The following is a 23,841-nucleotide window of genomic DNA, read 5'->3' as shown; positions in this document are numbered from 1 at the left end:
TTAGCAACATCCCCGAAGGGTTAGCACAACATAGATGTCAAAGGCTGAGCAACATCCCCGAAGGGTTAGCACAACAGACGACAGACTGAACGGGAGCTGAAAATCGATTAGGTTTGGTTTCAAGCTCCCGTGGTGTCAATTTACCGACCCTAAAATGGAGAGAACATCTAAGACATTAAAAGCAAGCCTGTATTCTTGGGGATGGAGAAAAAGATGGGGGCTTTAGCTATTAATTGGGTGGTGGGATGAGATATTTCTCTTAAACACTGGAAAGGACTTGAAAAACAACAGAGAAGTGAACACCAACTGAACACCAACTGGCCTAGGTTGTGAACGGTCCTGTCATCGAATATGGTAAACATGGAAAAATTATCTTAGCTTAAGGAAGAACTAAAGTTACGCTTAATATATGCCATGCACTACCTAACATTTTTAAAGTCGTGGCCAGAGATCCAGGCCTAAGGGGCCAAGCAACCTTACCAGCCCTCATCCAGGCTTGGCTACGAATATACATAAGGCGATCAGTGCTTTCACTTATTCCACAAGATAATTAAGCAGATAAAGGTGCCACCTGCTTCACCTTCCAGCAGCACTCGGCCGCGAAAGTCTTTTTATCTGGTTGTCAATATATTGCAAATTGATGGCAAGCCAACACTGCTTCGAGGGAAATACCAAAGTTGGTTACATAACATAGTTGGAGGAAAATAACGTAGTCTGTTAGGCTAAGGTCGGATTAGTAGGCATATCTCTAGTTTGATTTCCATAGACACTGCCCACGCATCCTTAGTAAATTATATTATTGAAACACAAGAAAGGAGACATGTACCATGATGCAGGCGCAGATTACACAAGGATTTTGCTTAAATTCTGTATAAAAGGTTTGGTAATCTGTGTAGGTGGGGAATCGACCACGCCGTAGATGATTTACAGACAAATCTTCAAAATGGGCGGCACAAAAAGAAGTAAGACCAGCAACTTAATGCAACCATATTTGATTTTTAATATCCTCAGATTCAAAACATTGTACCGTTAGAGGGAGAGAGCAAAAAACAAATATTTAAAGACCACAATCCTGCTACATGACTAACAAAAAAGGTGCATATGTGAACATCAACGTAGTCAACGGATTAAATACGAATTTACTCCAGGCCTTGTGCAGTTTCTCCACCTGGATGCTAGCACCATGTCCTAACGGTACTGGGAAACAAGAAAGAAAGATCTCAGGGAAGAAATACAGGAAGGAAGCAGTATTAATCTAAAGTAGGAAAATACGTAAAACAAGATAAAGTAATAGAGATGGAGGTAAGCACCTTAATAAAGCCAATTGCCTTGGCGTTGCTGTGGAAGCATTGCCTGCAGCACATCAGCCCATATTTCCTGATCAAGCCATGAGGATTCCCACATACACGGCTGGGCAACAAAGAAAAGTCATTTCTTAGCATTGAGTTCATGGTTATCAACTGAATAACGTCAGCTTACAATCATCGGCACATCAAGCATGAAAACTAATGTGACAGCACAGATTATCTAAAATCCTCCAGCAAACAAAAAACAAGACAAAGAATCTTTGTCCCTAAGAAAATCACACAATAATTTGTGGTAGGCTTTTCAGTTTTCTTGCAAGGTTCAAAAGCCCATTAACAAGGAAACCCTTCAACTGCCACTGAAATTCAGTATACAAATAGCACAAATTGAATATTTTCAAGAATTTCAACTTCAAGAAGTCCGCTTAGGACAGTTTAACTTCCATATATTTGGAACCCATGCTAAGACTTGAGAATCTTCGTACTTGTGGAATACAGAAATAAAATGAAATCATCTAAACAATGATACCAAAAAGGACGTGCAAAAGTGAAATGTAAAAGCACAAAATTAGGGTCATTCTTTCAGGGAAGGAGGGACATAGAACAGATTGTAATTATCTGCCTCGGGGAGATATAAACAAATGAATCTTTTCAAGTGCAAGCATATGAGTTCTGTCTCTCATGCTTGCAGATCTAAAGAAAACAATCATCCTAAATTAACCTCAAAGTACTTGAGACATGACCTGCTTAAGTGAGTAGCAAAGCTTCCTTAAGGTTCCTATAATATGACAAATTAGCAATGCTGTAAAGGGTTATTAATCTATCCCATCAAAATTCCACTATAATCCACCCAAACAAACATGTAAGTATGTAACCGAGGTAAGAAATCAGATAAAGATTTGTGTCAAATAACAATCAGAAATGTGCAAACATCACACGCTTACAATTTATAATAGTGCTTCATAATTTTTTTTTGCAAGGAAAAATCAAGTTATAACATGCTGGACAGAGCACATCAGAGACAAGATTGAACCAAATAAAATCTATGCTCCTATCCCAACAAAAGAATAATAGATTAAAACTGTCTTAAGAAATGGATGTATATAAACAAAAAAATATCAACTAATTTATTTAGAGTCTCTGGATTCCCAAAAGTTTCTAAAAATATCAACTAATTTATTTAGAGTCTCTGGATTCCCAAAGTTTTAGAAACGATTTGTTTTGAAATGACTATTCTCTTCAAGTCCATACGGATTGAAAACATAGAAAAACTAAAACAAACAAACGGAACTGCCTCAAAAGGTTGACTTGCTATAGACAACAACAAAATCATAAACTTCATTACGGATGAAGTTCAGTTCAGAACTGCACTCTTAGTTTCCATCAATGTTGTAAAAAGCATATCGTAAGCCATATAGTTTTGGCTTTAAGATACGCCGTATCGTAATTTTTTTTAATAAACAAAAAAAAAAGGAAAAAATTCCAAAAATTCCAAAAAAATCAGTAAAAACAAGAATAATATGTTCTTCATAAAAAACATGTTTTACAGAATGATAGACTAAGGTCCATAACTCTATGAGATACCACATCAAAAAACAAGTTTTAGATGTTATGTATTACATCACAAGATGATAATGAAATTGTGAAAATGTTCAATGTCAATACATTTAAAATGAAAGCACTCTTGACTCTCATTCATAATCTTAATCATATGCATTCTCATCCTCATCTCCATCTTCTTCTTCATCTTCAAGATTTAAAAAAAACCCTTTCCTCCCAACAGGAGTCAGCCACCCATGCACAAATCCATGGTTTAATCAATGATTTCATGGTGGAAATCGATGATTTTCCTCTAAGGCAGCACAATCTGGTTAGAAATGAAGAAGGGGTGGGTTTTTATGAATAAAACTCAAAAAAAGGGAGTTCGGGCCCCCCTTTTCTGAAATCAACCTGTATCTTACGACACCGGGCGTATCTCACCGTATCATACTATACAAGGCCATATGTATCGTTAAATAAAAGTACGATACACCCCCTATTTACAATAGGGAGGATGTATCGTATCGTATTTTCTAAACGATATGTATCGTATGATAAGGCCCCGTATTGTACGATATGTACGACACTGGTTTCCATACGCACATACGAATTCATATGGTAAGAGGCAAGAGCTCTTACACCGATATCAAATTACCAGTACTCCTCTTTGGCCTGATGCACTAACATTTGCTTCTAGGGAGTTCAATCCACTGTTCAAGATGGTGCCGTTGAGGAATAAAGTAAAAAATTAACCAATCAAACGAACCATGCAATAAACCAAAAACAAAAGAACTAAACAAGTCCCATGGCTTCAAGCCTAATAGAGTGCTGCTCCTGCTTACGCATTTGGAACAACCACCACATCAATTTCACTAAGTTCATGGTATCCACGGAACCACGACCTCCATCTATAAGTCAAACGCATTGGGACAGATTTGCAGATGGGGATTGTTCCGACAGCGGTGTCCGTCTTAGACTTCTACCCATGGAGCAATATACTGAAAGACAAACCACAAGCTAAACAGCAATCCTCTAGAACCCATCGCAGTTGGTGCACCTACTGAATAAACATATTATCACGACGAACCATTCTGGGGTAGAGAAATTCAGATGGCTCAGATCCTAACCACGCGGAATGCATCACGCAGAATTCTAAAAGACGAAACACTTCATAGCGTAGTGCATGCGCAGAAGAAGACTGGAATAACAGCAACGACGAAATCACGGAGATAGTTAACAACAAAATCCTGAACCAACAGGTTCGGCAAATAACGAAAACTTTCACAGAAACAAAACATGAATCCTCATCCAAGATCAAACTAAAAAAATTGGAATAAAAGAACTGAGGAAAGAGACACTAACCAGGCGCGAGAACCCGGGCCATAGTTCTTTGGGTGGGAGTTCCACACAGCAGAGTGACCCATCGTCGGAGGAACGCTCGGGGAACCCTACAACCTCGAATCACTTGCGGAGAAGAGCGGCTGGTAAGAGATGAAACGAAAGAGGCCGCGGGGAACCCTAAAAATCGATAAGTTGGGGAGAAGAGCGCTCGGGTTGATAAGAGAGGAAAGCCGCTCGCTATTTATCATCAGGGGCAAGGATGTCTAGGGTTTGGCGGTACCACATTTGGGTTTGGGTTCGGGCCATAATCCTGAAAGGTAGCATTTATCCAAGAATCGCGTCGAACTCGGGTAGGGTAAGGGTGAACAAACCCGACCAATTCGAGCCCAGCCTAATCTCGGTTTGATGGCATTGAACCAAATTCGTGTAGGGCTTAATTGAGTTCAAATCGAATGTTTCAGTTGGGATTGAGATTGCAAAGTTCTACAAGCAATCCGAATTTAAATGGGTATCAGGTTACCTACTGAATCCCACTAAACAGATTTCAGATTCAAAAATATCCAATTTAAATCCAGAAGCATTGATATCCTTGCTAACATAAAGCAAACGAAGCTCTTAAAGCAATACTGTGCATGTGGATTTCCATCTCCTATGAAAGACTAGGAAAAGTCCATGCTGCGACATGCTAAATAGTTTGCCAATTGGGTGAAATCTAAAAATTTATGCTAAAAATAACCATAAATGGTCACTAAAACCAACATAACTGTTGCCACTAATTGTCTTTTAGCAATAAAATTTTACATTTTAATCAATAGAAAACGCCCTGCACATGGCTGCATTAAACTCCCCATATGGTACTTACTGTCGGCGTGCATAGGTCTCTATATCGTCTGGTGATACCGGCTTGTTTGGTTGGAGGGAAATGGAGGGAAAGGAAGAAAGTGTGTTTGACTGCGAGGGGAGGGAAATGAAAGGAAAGGGAGGGATTGTCTAGTATAAATGCAATCCCTCCCAAATTGAGATTGAAAAGGAAAGGAAAAAAATGAAAGAAGAAGAGTTTTTTTATTCCCACACTACCCATCTCATTCCTTTTCTTTCCTTAGCTTTTAAATCACTTCTTTCCTTTTCTTTCCTTAACTTTTAAATCACTTCTTTTCTTTCAATTTCATTTCATTCCTTTCTCTTCCCTTTCCTTTCCTTTCTTTTCCTTTCCCTCCCTTTCCCTTTCTTTTCCCTCCCTTTCCCTCCAACCATCAATTGCAAATTAGTTGATTGATTCTTTTTTTATTTCAAGCAGAATTAAACAAGCAAATTACATATAGGTTTGGAATTTAAGCAGGCTTATCACCTTCTTCAACTTCGAAGTCCAAAGTCAGCTCTATTATATCCCTAGCTTTAAAGACACATTTAAGAAATCACAAAGCAAAGAAGGGACCAGCCAAACGCAAGTGTTCGGCAGTCGCTCGACCAAGAGTTGGATAAAACATGAAGCCATTTTTAGCAGCTTGCAAAACAGAGGGAGCAATCGACAAGCACACCCTTCTCCCTTTGGCTCAGGCTTCAGGGCTGCGACTGACTTGCACAAGAGGCTAGATACCAGTGGTTGACCGCCCTAACCCATTGAGACTGTAAGCCACTAGAAGGCTGTTGCATCCATTAGATGCCAAGCATTGCCTAAACTTTCTGAAACTTATGCCAGCGGGAAAATTTTCACAGCAAGAACGCATTGGTCACCAGCATTCATATTTTTTCCAAACATTAGCAAGTTCTATGCTTCCTAGCTTGCAACATGAAGAGGAAAATTCCACCTGCAACAGAGACATTTAGGGATTCATAACCCCCTGCCATGGGAATGCTTATCAATTCACAAACAGTCTTTGATTCCTCCGACAGTCCATGTCCTTCACTTCCTACAACTAAAGCCAAAGGTTTATCCTCCCAAATGAACTTAAACTCAGGAGAGAGTGAAACCGAGGTTTTCAGTGACTCCAAATGCACCCAATCTCCAGAAACTATTGGAATTTGAAAACACGATCCCCTCGATGCACGGATGGCTTTATCATTGAATGGATCACAGCAACCAGGAAGCAAAAACACTCCATCCTACAGGTAAAACATAAAACAACTAAATTGAACAAATCAAGCCATTTACACCATTTTGGCATGATTAAATACATGTTTTGTCTGCATTGGTGTATCATGTAAAAGCTTACCCAACCAAAAGCCATGGCAGTTCTCAATAACGTGCCAAGATTTCCAGGGTCCTGCAATAGTCAAATTGAAGGAAATGCAACCCATAAGATTAGCCTTTGAAGGGAAACAAAGTCCTTAGACAACAAAAGGAAGATGAGATAATTCCTAGACATCTAATTAAACAGCCTTAGATCAGCATACAAGACGACGCAATATGCTACACCATGTTTATTCCGAGCAAGAAACCAAAAAGGAGTGAGTGGGAAAGAGGGTTGAGAGTGGGAGTTAATCAGAAAAATAGTAAGGCGGCATTCATCAAACTTCAGAAAAAAATGGCCTGGCTTATTTGGAAACAGTCTAAAGTCAAATACTGGAAGCAGGTAGGCACAAGATTATACATTATTGGTTTTGCAAACAATCATAAATCAAATACTGGAATTCTTAGGAGTGGGTGGGAAAGAGGGATGAGAAAGGAAGCTTAACTAAAAATTAATAGGAGAACATTCTTCAAATTAAACAAAAGGAGGCCTGATTAATCTGGAAAGAGTTTGGTCAAATACGGTCATCAGGTAGTGCATATGATTATAGATTATTGTCTCACAAACAATCACGTCATATACTGGAATTTTTCTTTATGTAAATTTTTGTATTCTCATCATATGTTGTAAACGGCATTCGTGGCCAAGAATTGCCCTTTCAGATTTCTATGAGCAGCAATATGCTTTAGCTAACAATCCCAGACAATTTTTTTTTTTTAAAAGAAAAAAAATCCAGAAAAGCCAAAAGGAGATGTGACTGCTACCTGAATACCATCCAAGACCACCAATCTGTTTAATGTTGGAAATAACATTTGGAAAGCAGAACCGCCTTCATTGTTGTGAATGTCACAGAAACTAGTAGGTATCCTCAAAAAAGCCGCAGCTTTAGTGGATTCCATGGATTGAACACCAGCAATTTTTCTCATTACACCAGCGCTAAGATTAACCAAACGATCAAAAGCCTCTACAAACTCTGTTGGTATTCCAGCATCATCCAGAAGAAGAAGACAATCCAATATATCTCTTTCCTTGTTCTTTATCCCATGGAACATAAAAATTTCTCTGCAGAGTCGTAAGATGTCCTAAAATTCACAAGGAGAAATTGCATGCCTGAAAGTATTGCTTCTAAGCATACAAATTTGGCTGAAGCTCATATGTCAAGCAAAACTCAAACATTTCCAAAGGGAACTTGAATGTGTAACCAAAGGTTCTAATTGTGCATTACTCGACGGGCTATAGCACATCAAGAGTATTAAGATGTAATAGCAGCAGGTCACGAATTCAAGAAGCACCAAGAACTACTTCAGCACAATAAGCAATACTACTGGGATCTGTGTAAATTTCATATTTACCTTGCTAGAGAAAATCCAAGTTGAAAGATAGGGGACCATTTGAAATAAGGACATGACATGATTAAATATAAAGTAATCTCATATCACTAACATGCCTAGAGTACAAAATAAATCCAGGAAAGGCTTAACAAATGCAGAAACAACTAAGGCAATTCAACCCTGGTAATACTAGCCTCACCCCGTTTGACCAATTATGCAAAGAAAAAGGTAGAATTCCATTAGTAAATCCCGTTGAGTGAATGTAAAGTAGCCTCTTTCACGTTATATGGAGCACCAAAATGCAACCTTAGATTGCATATGGCGCTCTATGGTCTTCCATCAATGCTATTTTCTTGTGAAGTCTCTAGTCAATGTAACTAAGACATTTACATATGATTAATGCCCTGCTATTACTTGAGTTTTCACTGAGGTTCAAGTTGAACTTGAGATTGCTGATTGAGATACATATAGCAAATGCATACAAGTTTCAAACAACTTGAATTATCGAACCTGCAATATATCTTAAGTAGTGCTGCAGACCCTGACAGTTGGCAATTAGGAGTCTAACATAATCAAGTGATCCTGATTGAAGTACTACAAGAATCAACCTGCCCTGGCTACTATGATCATCAGATACAGTTCTACGCTACAAACCTGTCTTGAACATGAAGACAGATACAAAACTGAAGCAATAGAATGGGTCTAGAAAAGACAACTTAAAGGCAGAGAGAACCCAAATATGAACACTCCTCATATATGCCAAAATAAAACAAAGAATGGACAGAGAAATAGATAAAAACATGCAAGACAATTTTCTAGGCAACGACGACAAAAGAGAAGGCGAAAAACACTCTTTTTCAGCAAATAGAAAATTCAAAGACACAACCCATTTCAAGGGGTAGGAAACAAATTTTAAAATAAATTTCCCATAAGAAATCATAGAACATCTGTCCCCCATCCACCAACTCCAAACCATGTAGACATGCTTCTAAATAGTACAAGATGTTGCAATGTCTTGGAAATACTCTCCCATTCTACCCCAGATATCAATCAACAAGCAGAAGTACTAAAACTAGTCCAAATTGAGAAGTTAAACCGACTAACCAACAAGACCAATGGATTCAGAATGAAAAAGAAATGGTCCACACGTGAAAATAAGGGGAGGATTCACCTGATGGGCGTCAATCGGATGACGATGGCAGAGGCTGAGGAGTAACGGTACTTGGAGCTCTGGCGAAGCTTGAGGCAGTGCTTCACAAACGAATTAGTGGTGCTGGAGATTGAGTCTATATGCGCTGGAGGCCTTCGCCCTTGGACTGCTTCAGGTTGGGTGATCAGGAAGCTCTGGCCCAGAGCTTGCAATGAAAGACATGAACACAGACGGCCGTCGGGCGTCGGGTATGGTCTCAGTCGGGGAAGATCACAGGAGGCGCGAAAAGTAGAAAATACTCAATGCAAGATATACTAATTAAGTACTTGTTACCTAATTTAGTTCTATATTTGTTAGTTTATTCTTACATATATTTAACATGCTCCGATCATTCACAAGTTTGATGTGTATCATTCTCAAAATGCATACATATGTCCATGTATGCTCCACATATACACTCACGTACCTCTATACAATCCTTTTCAAAAGTTCTATTATTACCCAATTTATACTAGCTGCAATTGGTCCCCATTCCACGTGGTGTGCGTACAGGAGCTGAAATCCTCTCGCCATCTTTTATGTGTGCCATTCTAAACCATCTAGACTGCTGAGAAAATTCATATCATTGGGTTTATGAGAGGTTACGGAAGCCACCACTTTAAAAGAGGCCCCAGCTATGTCACAATGATAGGGGTAAGAGTATGCGTTCGGGTACGGGTACGGGTATGGTATTTTTTAAAATCTTAGTACAATTAAACCACAAGTGGTAGCAAAAATGCCAACAAAAAGTAGCTTCTAATGAATAAATTATCAATGTTTCATCTTGTTAATGAGACTTCTTATCTTAAAAGCAAAAAAAAAAAAGTAAAGGATAAGTCATTTTTTTTAGTTATAATATAGTTTGAATCTAGTTCCGACCCAGATCCAGATCCAAACGTACCGGGCTGTACCGCCGTACTAGTACCGTCGTACCAGTACGTGGTACGCCACCAATTGGGCGTACCATTGTGACATAGTGCAGGATGTCAACGGATCGGATTCGAATCAGATACATCTTTAATCATATCCGCTTTTTCGGATATTCATATATTCGGATTCGGATTCAAATTCAAATTCGAATAAAGCAAAGTCATATCCGAATCCGAAATCCAATTTTTATATTTATATCCGAATCCGAATCCGAATTTTGAATTGGATTTTGTCATTTTTCAAGTATTAGATAGAGGATATTTGTCTAAAAATGAATCCGATCCGAATTCGTATCTGAATCCGATCCGATATTCATGTATATCCGAATCCGATCCGATTTCTTAATCGAATATTAAATTTTTATCCATATCCGATTTTTTTGGATTGGATCGATCGGATATCCGATTCAAATTGGATATATTGACATCCCTAGCACCCTCCACCCTCTCAAAAGCTCGCTACAATAGACAAGGGCGTAGCCTCCATAATTTCAACAACCTATTGGCCTCTAATGGCTTGTTTCTTCTGCGCCTACTGCTGCTAGTGATGTCAAGAGTACAGATCTTATTGCATATCCACTCCCGATTCTAAATCGGGAACATCTGACTTTGATCTGTAATCTAATTTCTAATTATTCCAAAAGAAATTATTGCACCGAGTCAGAGAGATTTCCAAATCCAAGCAGATAGGAAAATTTCACTGACAGATACAAATCTTTCTTGATTGCAGCTACCATACAAGGAGAGGATCAGTTCAGCCGGTGGGTGATCTTTAAAGTGAAACAGAAACCATTGTACAGCAAATCTGACCTGCCTCCATTGTTTCACGGGCGGGACGAGGCCCGGTGGTGTCTCACCCTCATAGGTCGCTCACCGGCCGACCGGTTCAGCATGATTTTATGTTGTTATTCTAGAACCGGCCAAAGCAGACATGAGAAGCCATTGCACATGGTGCTCACTCTAAGTGGATCTCAAGCAATCGAAGATTGGCCCGTGCTGTTCCTTCATCTACAGGGCTTCTTCCTGCATTAAATCACTTCCTGGTGTGCCATGTGATCTTCCTATTTGTTTTCTTGGCGTTACTCCAATCGTCCTCACTAGACTGTTCCTCCCCATTGTGAAGAAGTCGCCCTCAGTGAATTCAGTTGTCCAGAACCCCCTTTTCCCACTCGTTAAATAAGATCTTATTGAAGCAGTTCTTCGTGTCTTGCACCTCCGTCAAAAATCCTGGCTCAGAGTCTGGATCTGGTTACATGACATCCAATTAGGTTGGACTCAATAAAGTTTGGATCTGGCTGGAATCCGGACGTAAAAAGTAGTAGGATATACAATTAGTCACACCTAGATAGTTCATGTATGAAGCAACTACCACACTTCCCTGCTTTTCACGACTGCCTTTAGACAGAAGTTGCTTTCTTAGTCACCTTGCACCCAGACTACCTTGGACTATGCAGCAGTCCATCTAGTAAGGCACCTGCCTTAGTACAGAAGCAATGGGAGCACCTACCTTCTGTGCAGAAAAGCCCATGAAGGGTCTTGTACAGAGGAGTCTTAACAACCTACAGAAGGGCCAGGTAAATACAGTGCAGGGTTATGTCATACTATGTGTAAAAGTTGGAGATATTTTTTAAGTCCTCTTGGGAAATCTATACTACTGGACAAGATTTTCTTGACTTAGAACTTGGGGAGGGCAGAGACTCTAGAAGGACTTTATATAACTTGCTTTTCAAAAAATTCAAGCAGGTGAGTCCTGAAGCTTGAATCTTGGATTTCTATGAAATTAATCTTATATATCCAAGCAGAATAATCAAGAACTTGTCTACAAGTTTTGCGCAAGATTAGGTTCATATATTTGTATTTGGAAAGGGGCTTGAAGTTAGTTCTCTAATATGAGTGCACAAAATTATCACAGCTATCAAACATCTAATTCAATACTCGTCATGGCAGTAATTTCTATGTCCTGTTATTCATCCGAAAAATTGGCGAGCTTCAATTAGTACAAAAGTCGGTACGATGTGGAAAGGATTGAAGCCTGTGTGATGGGGCATTTTTCTTTTCACTTTACGGTCTTTTATTTTTTATTTTTTGTTTTTAAGGATCGCTTCATCTTTCACAAATAATGTAACTTTTGCATTTTGAAAAGTTTGTCTTATACATGGCCTTCTCTTATCATCCGTATGTGTTCAATCCAATGGACCATCTGATTAAATCGGTTTTAGGCTTCATTGTCACTGGAAAAAGAAAAAAAGAAAAGCCGTTGGGGGGGAGGGGATGACAAACAAGAAAAGGATCTCTCCCTCTCTCACACGACTACAGCCCCTTGCTTCATTTCTTCTTTCGTCAGTACGGAGAGATGTCAAAAACTTGAGAGATACAACACACGTGGTTTCAATTTTCTGACTGCAAAATGGCAAATGTTGATATACAAGTTGAATAATAGCATTGATAGACATTACTCAAGACATTAAAAACATGCCTGATAATCTTGAGGGGATGGATAAAAAGGTGGAGGGCTTTAGCTTTTTGCCTTGTTAAGATGAAACTTCTCCTCCTTCGTACTCGAAAGAAGTTGAAAACAACAATGAAGTAAACACCAAGTGGGCTAGGTTAACAGCAGTGAAGTGAACACCAAGTGGGCTAGGTTGTGAACGATCCAGTCATCGAATATGGTAAACATGGAAAAATCATCTTAACAAATTAAGGAAGAACTAAACTCACACTTCATATATGTCATGCACTACCTAACATTTTTAAAGCCGTGGTCAGAGATGGTAAAACTAATATAAAGGTCCCCGTTCGTTTCAAATAAAAGTTCGAGTTCTTGGAAACAGGTAAAAGAATATGTTTCTATGTCTCGTCTTACGGCAAAAAGGAATAGCGGAAGATGAACAAAGTATGCCATCATTTCTTAATGCCTTTAGGAGATGACAAAACCAGAGAGAAATTTAAGTCTAATAAAATTGTCACGCCAACAAAAAGTTTTATCGCACATTGTTACATAACGTTTTACCTTCTATTTTTGCACATTTTTAGCTATAGAAACAAACCATGCACGGATTAGACTAACAAATGCACGACAAAGCAAAATTCATCTTTTGAAGTTGCACCTGACAATGTTTGCATTCCAGCAAAAAAATAAAATTGACGTGTTGGCATCCAGTTACTGTTGGCATGACAAATTTATGTAACCAAGCACCTTTATGATTAACTCTTAACACCTTTTAACACCTTTATGATTAACTCTTAAGAACGAGAACTAGGACTAACGGCTTGTTTGGTTGGAATAAAAAAAAGGGAAAGTGTGTTTAGCTGCAAAGAAAAGAAAAGAAAAATGAAAGGAAAAAAAAAAGTGAATGATTGTTTAGTGTAAATACAATCATTCCCAAATAAAACAGGAACCAATTGAAAAGGAAAGAAAGAAAAGAATATTTTTATTCCCACACTAAATCACCTCTTTTCTTTCCATTCCATTCCATTCCATTCCATTCATTTTTCTTTCCTTTCTCTTTCATTCCCTTTCCTTTCTTTCCCTCCCTTTCCTTCCAACCAAAGGCGTAAGGAAACAAGCAACCTTCCCAGCCCTCATCCAGGCTTGGCTTCGAATATACATAAAGCAATCAGTGCTTTCCCTTATTCCACAACATAATTAAGCAGATAAGGCAGCTACCTGCTTCACCTTCCTGCAGCACCAAGGCACGAAAGTCTTTTATCTGGTTGTCAGTATATATCAAATTGATGGCAAGGCAACACTCCTTTGAGGGAAATAACATAGTTGGCAGCAAATAACATGGTTAACAGATTAGTAGGCATCTCTAGTTTGATTCCCATAGGCGACTCTGTCCGAGGGTTCCTAGAACCGAAGGTAAAGTCCCAGCTCTAAACCTTCAGCCAACCGTCTTAGGGGCAGGGTATGGTTTGGCCGTCTAGCACGCATGTGTTTGGCTGAGTGAGGAGACATGAATTATGATGCAGGTGCAGATTACACAAGGATTTTGCTTAAACTCTGTATAAAGGTTTGGTGATCTGCGTAGGTGGGGAATCGACCTCACCGTTGATGATTTACTGACAAATCTTCAAAATGGGCGACACATAAAGAAGACCAGCAACTTAATGCAACAATATTTTGATTTTTAATATCCTCAGATTCAAAACATTGTACCGTTAGAGGGAGAAACCAAAAAACAAATATTTAAAGACCACAATCCTGCTACATGACTAAGAAAAGAGGTGCATATGTGAACATCAATGTAGTCAACGGATTAAAAACGAATTTACTCCAGGCCTTGTGCAGCTTCTCCACCTGGATGCTAGCACCATGTCCTAACGGTACTGGGAAACAGGAAAAAAAGATCTCAGGGAAGAAATACAAGGAAATCTCAAGTAGGAAAACACGTAAAACAAGATAAAGTAATAGAGATGGACGTAAGCACCTTAATAAAGCCAATTGCCTTGGCGTTGCTGTGGAAGCATTGCCTGCAGCACATCAGACCATATTTCCTGATCAATCCATGAGGATTCCCGCATACACGGCTGCGTAACAAACAAAAGTTATTAGCATCGTCTTCATTGGGTTATCAACTGAATAACGTTAGCTTACAATCATCAGCACACCCCGCATGACAGCTAATGTGACAGCACAGATTATCTAAAATCCTCCAGCAAATAAAAAAAAGACAAAGAACCTGTCCCTAGGAAAATCACACAATAATTTGTGGCAGGTTTTTCAGTTTTCTTGCAAGGTTCAAAAGCCCAAAAATCAACTGTTTAACAAGGACACCGTTCAACTGCCACTGAAATTCAGTATACAAATAGCACAAACTGAATATTTTTCAACTTCAAGAAGTCTGCTTAGGACAGTTTAAGGAACACATGCTAAGACTTGAGAATCTTCGTACTTGTGGAATACAGAAATAAAATGAAATCATTTAAGCAATGATACCAAAAAGAACGTGCAAAAGTGAAATGTAAAAGCATGAAATTAGGGTCATTCTTTCAAGGAAGAAGTGCCATAGAACAGATTGTGATTATCTCCCTCAGGGAGATATAAACAAATGAATCTTTTCAAGTGCAAGCATATGAGTTCTGTCTCTCATGCTTGCATATCTAGAGAAAGCAATCGTCCTAAGTTAACTTCAAAAACTTGAGACATGATTTGCTTAAGTGAGTAGCAAAGCTTCCCTATGTTCACATAATATGACAAATTAGCAATGATGTAAACTGTAAAGGGTTATTAATCTATCCCATCAAAATTTCACCATAATCTACCCAAACGAACATGTAAGTATGTAACCAAGGTATGAAATCAGAAGCCGATTTGTGTCAAATAACAATCAGGAATGTGCAAACATCACACGCTTACAATCTATAATATTGCTTCATATTTTCTTTTGGCAAGGAAAAATCAAGTTATATCATGCTGGACAGCGCATCAAAGTCAAGATTGAACCAAATAACATTTATGCTCCTATCCCAATAAAAGAATAATAGATTAAAACTGTCTTAAGAAATGGATGTATATAAACAAAAAAATATCAACTAATTTATTTAGAGTCTCTGGATTCCCAAAGTATTAACGATTTGTTTTGAAAAGACTATTCTCCACAAGTCCATACGGATTGAAAACCTAGAAAAAATAAAACAAACAAACGGAACTGCCTCAAAAGGTTGATTTGCTATAGACAACAACAAAATCATAATCTTCATTACGGTTGAAGTTCAGTTCGGAACTGCACTCTTAGTTTCCATATACACATAAGAACTCATCTGGTAAGACGCAAGAGCTCTTACACCGATATCAAATTACCAATACTCCTCTTTGGCCTGATGCACTAACATTTGCTTCTAGGGAGTTCAATCCACTGTTCAAGATGGTGCCGTTGAGGAATAAAGTAAAAAATTAACCAATCAAACGAACCATGCAATGAACCAAAGGAAAAAAAGAGCGAAGGCCTCGATGGCCTAAACAAGTCCCATGGCTTCAAGCCTAATAGAGTGCTACTCCTGCTTACGCATTTGGAATTTGGAACAACCACCACATCAATTTCACTAAGTTCATGGTATCCACGGAACCACAACCTCCAGCTATAAGTCAAACGCATCGGGACAGATTTGCAGATGGGGATTGTTCCGACAGCGGTGTCCGTCTTAGACTTCTACCCATGGAGCAGTAGACTGAAAGACAAACCACAAGCTAAACAGCAATCCTCTGGAACCCGTCGCAGTTGATACACCTACTGAATAAACAAATTATCCCGACGAACTATTGTGGGGTAGAAAAATTCCGATGGCTCAGATCCTAACCACGCGGAATGCATCGCGCAGAATTCTAAAAGACGAAACACTTCATAGCGTAGTGCATGCGCAGAAGAAGACTGGAATAACAGCAACGACGCAATCACCGAGATAGTTAACAACAAAATCGCGCACCAACGGGCTCGGCAAATAACGAAAACTTTCAGAGAAAGAAAACATGAATCCTCATCCAAGATCAAACTAAAAAAAATGGAATAAAAAGAACTGAGGAGAGAGACACTAACCAAGCGCGAGAACCCGGGCCATAGTTCTTTGGGTGGGAGTTCCACACAGCAGAGTGACCCATCGTCGGAGGAACGCCGATGGGGAACCCTAAAAGATCGAAAACTTGCGGAGAAGAGCGCTCGTGTTGGTAAGAGATGAAAAGAAAACGGCCGCTCCCTATTTATCATCCCTATTTATGATCCGGCGCAAGCATGTCTAGGGTTTGGCGGTAGCACATTTGGGTTTGGGTTCGGGTTTGGGTTCGGGTTCGGGTCAGAATCCTCGAATAACCGATAACCGATACCACTAATTGTCTATTAACAAAAAATATTTACATTCTTAATTACCAGAAAAGGACCGGTGCATGGCTGCATTAAACTCCCCATACGGTACTTAACTGTCAGCGTGCATAGGTCTCCATATCGTCTGGTGATACCGGCGAATTCAAAAAATACTGCTTGAACGGGATAAATGACGGTCAGGTTCATATGAATCATATCGTAAGCATCTGTCAGCTTCTCAAAAGAGAAGCTGATTCGTACCTTGATTTTCACATCTATTGCAAATTAGTTGATTGATTCTGTTTTTATTTCAAGCAGAATTAAACAAGCCAATTACATATAGGTTTGGAATTTAAGCAGGCTTATCAACCCTACTCCTTCTTCAACTTCGAAGTTCAAAGCTCTATGACATCCCTAGCTTTAAAGACACATTTTAAGAAATCACAAAGCAAAGAAGGGATCAACCAAACGCGTGTTCAGCAGTCGCTCGACCAAGAGTTGGATAAAACATGAAGCCATTTTAGCAGCTTGCAAAACAGAGGGAGCAATCCACAAGCACACCCTTCCCCCTTTGGCTCATGCTTCAGGTCTGCGACTGACTTGCACAAGAGGCTAGATACCGATGAGCTACCAGTGGTTGACCGCCCTAACCCATTGAGACTGTGAGCCACTAGAAGGCTGTTGCATCCATTAGAAGCCAAGCATTCCCTAAAGTTTCTGAAACATATGTCAGCGGACAAATTTTCACAGCAAGAACGCATTGGTCACTAGAATTTATGTTTTTTCCAAACATTAGTAAGTTCTATGCTTCCTAGCTTGCAACATGAAGAGGAAAATTCCGCCTGCAACAGAGACATTTAGGGACTCATAACCCCCTGCCATGGGAATGCTTATCAATTCACAAACAGTCTTTGATTCCTCCGACAGTCCATGTCCTTCACTTCCTACAACTAAAGCCAAAGGTTTATCCTCCCAAACGAATTTAAACTCAGGAGAGAGTGAAACCGAGGTTTTCTCATAGCCTGAGTTTTCTGGATGGCCTGCCAACATCTTCATCTTAAACCTGCTTTTCAGTGACTCCAAATGCACCCAATCTCCAGAAACTATTGGAATTTGAAAACACGATCCCCTCGATGCACGGATGGCTTTATCATTGAATGGATCACAGCAACCAGGAAGCAAAAACACTCCATCCTACAGGTAAAACATAAAACAACTAAATTGAACAAATCAAGCCATTTACACCATTTTGGCATGATTAAATACATGTTTTGTCTGCATTGGTGTATCATGTAAAAGCTTACCCAACCAAAAGCCATGGCAGTTCTCAATAACGTGCCAAGATTTCCAGGGTCCTGCAATAGTCAAATTGAAGGAAATGCAACCCATAAGATTAGCCTTTGAAGGGAAACAAAGTCCTTAGACAACAAAAGGAAGATGAGATAATTCCTAGACATCTAATTAAACAGCCTTAGATCAGCATACAAGACGACGCAATATGCTACACCATGTTTATTCCGAGCAAGAAACCAAAAAGGAGTGAGTGGGAAAGAGGGTTGAGAGTGGGAGTTAATCAGAAAAATAGTAAGGCGGCATTCATCAAACTTCAGAAAAAAATGGCCTGGCTTATTTGGAAACAGTCTAAAGTCAAATACTGGAAGCAGGTAGGCACAAGATTATACATTATTGGTTTTGCAAACAATCATAAATCAAATACTGGAATTCTTAGGAGTGGGTGGGAAAGAGGGATGAGAAAGGAAGCTAAACTAAAAATTAATAGGAGTGCATTCTTCAAACTGAAAAAAGGGAGGCCTGATTAATCTGGAAAGAGTTTGGTCAAATACGGGAATCAGGTAGTGCATATGATTATAGATTATTGCCTCACAAACAATCACGTCATATACTGGAATTTTTCTTTATGCAAATTATTGTATTCTTATCATATTTTGTAGTTTGTAAACGACATACATCGCCAAGAATTGCCCTTTCAATTTCTATGAGCAGCAATATGCTTTAGTTTCTTTCTAACAATCCAAGACAATTTTTTTTTAAGAAAAAGAAAAAAAAATCCAGAAAAGTATAAAGGAGAAGCGAGTACTACCTGAATACCATCCAAGACCAGCAATCTGTTTAATGTTGGAAATAACCTTTGGAAATCAGAACTGCCTTCATTGTTGTGAATGTCACAGAAACTGGCAGGTATCCTCAAAAGAGCCGCAGCTTTAGTGGATTCTGTGGATTGAACACCAGCAATTTTTCTCATTACACCAGCGCTAACATTAACCAAACGATCAAAAGCCTCTACTAACTCTGTTGGTATTCCAGCATCATCCAGAAGAAGAAGACAATCCAATATATCTCTTTCCTTGTTCTTTATCCCATGGAACGTAAAAATTTCTCTGCACAGTCGTAAGATGTACTGAAATTCACAAGGAGAAATTGTATGCCTGAAAGTATTGCTTCTAAGAATACAAATTTGGATGAAGCTCATATGTCAAGCAAAACTCAAACAGTTCCAAAGGGAACTTGAATGTGTAACCAAAGGTTCTAATTGTGCTTACTCAACAGGCTATATAGCACATCAAGAGTATTAAGATGAAATAGCAGCAGGTCACGAATTCAAGAAGCACCAAGAACTACTTCAGCACAAAAGCAATACCACTGGGATCTCTGTAAATTTCATCTTTACCTTGCTAGAGAAAATCCAAGTTGAAAGATATGGGACCATTTGAAACAAGTTGAACTTGAGATTGTTGATTGAGATACATATAGCAAATGCATACATGTTTCAAACAACTTGAATTATCAAAGTTACAATTCATCTTAAGTAGTGCTACAGACCCTGACAGTTAGTAATTAGAAGTCTAACATAACCAAGTGATCCTGCTTGAAGTGCTACAAGAACCAACCAGTCCTGGCTACTATGACCATCACATACAATTCTACGCAACAATCCTGTCTTGGACATGAAGACAGATGCAAAACTGAAGCAATAGAATGGGTCTAGAAAGACAACTTCAAGGCAGAGAGAACCCAAGTATGAATCTCTCCTCATATATATCAAAATAAAACAAAGAATGGACAGAGAAATAGATAAAAACATGCAAGACGATTTTCTTGGCAATGACGACAAAAGAGAAGGCAAAAAACACTCTTCTTTTGCAAATAGAAAATTCAAAGACAGAACCCTTTTCAAGGTGTAGGAAACAAATTTTAAAATAAATTTCCCATAAGAAATCATAGAACATCTGTCCCTCAACCACCAAGACCAGACCATGTAGACATGCTTATAAATAGTACAAGATGCTGCAATGTCTCGGAATTACTCTCCCATTCTACTCAAGATATCAATCAACAAGTAGAAGTACTAAAACTAGTTTAAATTTGTGAAGTTAAAGTGATTGTCACAAAAAACGTGTACGGGTATTATACGGCGAGGAAAAAGATTGGTATAATACGGCAAAGTTGTATATATCGAGAATAAAACGGGAAAATCTTGGCAAACTTTTTTAAAATTTAAAACATTTAATAAATCCTAAAAATTATAAAAAAAATAAAAAATCATAAAAATATGAAAAAATAGGTATAATACACGTATAATACGCGTTTTTTTTCACGTTTTTTATTTTTTGACATTTTTTTTAAAAAAGAGGTGTTTTGTACAGGTATTATACGGCTGACTATGTTTTGTCGTATTATACACGTCTTTTTCCAATAAGACGCGTTTTGTTAAACCTACTAACCAATAAGACCAATGATTTCAGAAGGAAAGAGAAATGCTCCACACGTGAAAATAAGGGGACGATTCACCTGATGGGTGTCAATCCGACGACGATGGCAGAGGCTGAGGAGTAACGGTACTTGGAGCTCTTACGAAGCTTGAGGCAGTGCTTCACAAACGGGTTAGTGGTGCTGGAGATTGATTCTATATGCGCTGGAGGCCTTCGCCCTTGGACTGCTTCAGGTTGGGTGATCAACGGAGGGTTGAAGGAAGTTCTAATGCAGAGCTTGCCAACGAAAGACATGAACACAGACGGCTGTCAGGCGTCGAGTATGGTCTCAGTCTGGTGAAGATGACAGAAGGCAGGAAAAAATAACATTCTTTTTTGTTCAAAACAATAATGACAACACATATCTCAGTGGTGTGAATACTGTGAAGTGTTACTAGCATTCCTTCAGTTTTGGAAAGGTGGTAGATGGACAGCATTAGAAAAAACAATAAAAGGACGTGCAATATGTTTTATATCTTACTCGATACACCACTACTTGATCCTATTCACAAGCTGTATAAGTACAAAAAACTTCACGGATACATAATGGTAGCGAAGAATGTTTATGACCAAGTGAAAAGTTGGGAAACACCATACTCGATAGCACACAAATGGACAACATGCAAAAATGGTTTCGTCTGCTTTATGGTGCAAATATTGATAAGAAACGGTGGTCCATGGCCAAATCTCGAATAGCAAATCCTTTTAGTTTCTCCGGACACAAATCAGCATTGTTTCTGTGTTTCATAGTAACAGCATAAAACAAGCACATGCAGAGATGCAGTGTTGTCATAGTAAATTAACAATACCGTAAAAAGATGAAGTAACAGTAGGTAAGAACTGCACAAGGTCCTGGAAAGAGAAAGGTGTAAGGTCGAAAGAAGGAAAAGGAGGAGAAGAGAAGCGCCTAACAGATAATGTCGCTTTTCTTACCGGCATAAAAGCGAGGTGGGACAAATGGGACACTGAACAAATAATGAATACATTGACAGGATGACCACTTTTCAAATCTTTCGACCATCCTTAAGGAGACGTAGTTAATCAGAAAATGCACACAAGAAAACACACACACCCAGACACCGTTGTAATTCCTACTCACAGTACTCAAAATACAAGAAGAAATGAAGATGCATTACAGAAGCTAAAAGAAATCGACGCTTTCGAGAACAAAAGCCCGAAGTGATTTTATTCCGGCAATGGAGAAAATTCAAGAGACCTGCCAACCAGTTCCCAGAAGCGAAGCCAGAACCTAGTACCTACACTGTCTACATGTCGACCGAAACAGCGATGACATCCACGTCCATGACGCCAAACGGTATTTAGGGGGGCAGAAAAGGGAGAAAAGAAAATTCATCGCAACGAAGACAACGCATGACTAAGCGTCCCATTGAAGCAAGACAGGAAACCCATAATTGACTGAGATCGCAAAACCGATGAACCCAACGAACATTTCAATCTGACAGAAAATTACAAACTATTCTCTTACAACCGAAGGACCTGACAAAGGAAAGGAAGACAAGACTATTGTGTGATCTCAAACTGAAAAAGAAGGGCAAACCTCCCCGCTCATGAAACGGCTCTGCGGAAATGGATTTAGATCCACATTCTTTGCACTCATATTCTAATAGCCAAAGAAGTTAAGAGCCCTCAGCCTATACAACATAAAACACATATACACAGTCCAGTTCTACGGTGAGCGTGATAAATAAACCGAAGAACTCGAAAGGAAAACCCGAGAGTCTCGAGATAACAGCAACTCAGAAGTTCCTGACTACTGCATTTGCATCAGCCCTTCGGTCTGCGTTCCTCGCTATTAAGAGCATGGACGAAAGGAAATCGCATGATAGAAGCAAAGCAGGTGCTATATTAATGAGTTTTCAAACCAGATGAACCCAGCTCCACGGATTTGAACAAATTCAGACGCTAAATCCCGAATGGACGCATTGACACTCCAAAATCCCGAAATAATCCCGATTCTGAAGCCAAACGAAAGAATGCAAACGAAAAATGAAGCAAAATGCAGATCAGAACGACGACTGAACGCCACTAAAACCAATCAGGGCCCATACTAATCATGCACAAGACAGAAGCCTTCAAGCATACGAAATTAATCGGCCGAAAAAAAGGCGGACCTACGAAACTAACACACAGGCATAAGAGCACAACCGAAAATCGAGAAGCACTTACCTCTTTGAATGAGACGAGAGAACATACCTTCCGAGTCGTCAAAACGACACGGGAACCCCGCCTATCCGTCTGCTACACCTTCTCCTCCTTCCTCCTCGTCGTTCTTCTCCACAGAACGATCTCCGGCTGACGACGGAACACCCGAATCCTCGCACGTGCCATTTCTCTCCTCGAAGAGATAACACAAGAGAAAACAGAGTGGGAGGGAGGGAGGAAAGAGGCGGGTGCTTTGGACGCCACGGATTTATACATATTAAGTCTGGATTCAGGACAGATCCAAACTTTATTGGGTCCAACCTAATCGGATGCCAGTGATCCTGATTCAAGTACCAAGACTGTCTGTCCTGGCTACTACGATCATCACACACACTTCTATGCAACAAGTCTGTCTACAACATGAACACAGATAGAAAAAAGGCAGAGAGATCCCAAATATGAATCTTTCCTTATGCATACCAAAATAAAATGAAAAACAGATAGAGAAATAGATAAAAACAAGCAAGCAATTTTCTCAGCAACAATGACAAAGAAGAAAACAAAAAACACTCTTTCTGCAAACAGAAAATTCAAAGACAAAACCCAAACACTTCCTTTCCGCCAGCTTAAAAAGAAGGATGAAGCTCTAACTTCAATTTTAAGGGTCGTTTTAACTTCCGAAGTTGCTTGAACTTGATGTGGTACATATGATTTGGCCTGCAGAGAACTGCAGTACTTCCCTTGAGTATTTACAAAAACATTATGTATTATCTAGGTTTTTGGTAGCCACAAACTCATATTTTTGTATTGTAAGTTGAATGTACTCAAACTATTCAACCCCAAGGGGCATTGCTTGCCACTTTCTCCTGATATACTGCCAGAAATCAGTAATAGAAATGGAGGAGATTCCTCTTCCTTTGATCTTTAACCTGTCTGGCCCATTTTGAATTTGTGGGTGCTGGAAATCAGGTCTGGATAGAATGTCTCCAAATTCTGGTTTTAGGATGAAATCAGAACGAAAGATCTATTTAATGGAATAGTTGAGGCTTTCACTAAAGAGACTTAGTTCCTCGACAGACAGGTGCAGGTAAATGCAAGTATTTCTCCTTCTAAAACTTAACCGTTCCCTCTCCAATATTCCATTTTTAATTCTTCTGCAGTTTCTTTGCATCCCCACAAAATACTACTGAAGAACCAATAAGCATCACTCTTTCTTTTGAACATTCAGAGACTGTGACGAGAAAGAT

General features: G+C 39.2%; 4 protein-coding genes across 7 annotated transcripts; all 4 read right to left on the bottom strand.

Moving 5' to 3' along the window:
- Positions 1 to 976: 976 nt before the first annotated feature.
- LOC116249652 (40S ribosomal protein S29) lies at positions 977 to 4,417 on the bottom strand. The gene is made up of 3 exons (XM_031622836.2): positions 4,206 to 4,417; positions 1,311 to 1,410; positions 977 to 1,197 (listed from the first exon to the last, which is right to left on the bottom strand). The coding sequence occupies exons 1-3, from the start codon at positions 4,265 to 4,267 to the stop codon at positions 1,189 to 1,191; spliced, it is 171 nt and encodes a 56-aa protein (XP_031478696.1). The 5' UTR covers positions 4,268 to 4,417; the 3' UTR covers positions 977 to 1,188.
- Positions 977 to 16,561, bottom strand: LOC116251664 (40S ribosomal protein S29). Of its 2 annotated transcripts, none has more exons than XM_050076982.1 (3): positions 16,401 to 16,561; positions 14,295 to 14,394; positions 977 to 1,197 (listed from the first exon to the last, which is right to left on the bottom strand). In XM_050076982.1, the coding sequence occupies exons 1-3, from the start codon at positions 16,460 to 16,462 to the stop codon at positions 1,189 to 1,191; spliced, it is 171 nt and encodes a 56-aa protein (XP_049932939.1). In that variant the 5' UTR covers positions 16,463 to 16,561; the 3' UTR covers positions 977 to 1,188. The 2 variants fall into 2 exon arrangements, with proteins under 2 accessions (XP_049932939.1, XP_031481912.1); XM_031626052.2 differs by lacking the exon at positions 977 to 1,197 and adding an exon at positions 13,972 to 14,193.
- LOC126409933 (uncharacterized) lies at positions 5,484 to 9,469 on the bottom strand. Its single transcript, XM_050076940.1, has 5 exons — positions 9,409 to 9,469; positions 8,918 to 9,194; positions 7,180 to 7,477; positions 6,398 to 6,448; positions 5,484 to 6,287 (listed from the first exon to the last, which is right to left on the bottom strand). The coding sequence occupies exons 1-5, from the start codon at positions 9,467 to 9,469 to the stop codon at positions 5,943 to 5,945; spliced, it is 1,032 nt and encodes a 343-aa protein (XP_049932897.1). The 3' UTR covers positions 5,484 to 5,942.
- An 860-nt stretch (positions 16,562 to 17,421) lies between the features above and the next one.
- On the bottom strand, positions 17,422 to 22,827 carry LOC116251663 (uncharacterized). Of its 3 annotated transcripts, none has more exons than XM_050076981.1 (5): positions 22,619 to 22,827; positions 20,472 to 20,725; positions 18,763 to 19,060; positions 17,966 to 18,016; positions 17,422 to 17,855 (listed from the first exon to the last, which is right to left on the bottom strand). In XM_050076981.1, the coding sequence occupies exons 2-5, from the start codon at positions 20,684 to 20,686 to the stop codon at positions 17,454 to 17,456; spliced, it is 966 nt and encodes a 321-aa protein (XP_049932938.1). In that variant the 5' UTR covers positions 20,687 to 20,725; positions 22,619 to 22,827; the 3' UTR covers positions 17,422 to 17,453. The 3 variants fall into 3 exon arrangements, with proteins under 3 accessions (XP_049932938.1, XP_031481908.1, XP_031481911.1); XM_031626048.2 differs by having other exon boundaries at positions 22,646 to 22,827; XM_031626051.2 differs by having other exon boundaries at positions 20,472 to 20,698; positions 22,646 to 22,827.
- Positions 22,828 to 23,841: the final 1,014 nt, after the last annotated feature.

Source organism: Nymphaea colorata, chromosome 3 (genome assembly GCF_008831285.2).
Source record: "Nymphaea colorata isolate Beijing-Zhang1983 chromosome 3, ASM883128v2, whole genome shotgun sequence".
NCBI lineage: Eukaryota > Viridiplantae > Streptophyta > Magnoliopsida > Nymphaeales > Nymphaeaceae > Nymphaea > Nymphaea colorata.
The sequence above is the reverse complement of the archived record's forward strand: the minus strand, read 5'-3'. Positions and strand labels throughout refer to the sequence as shown.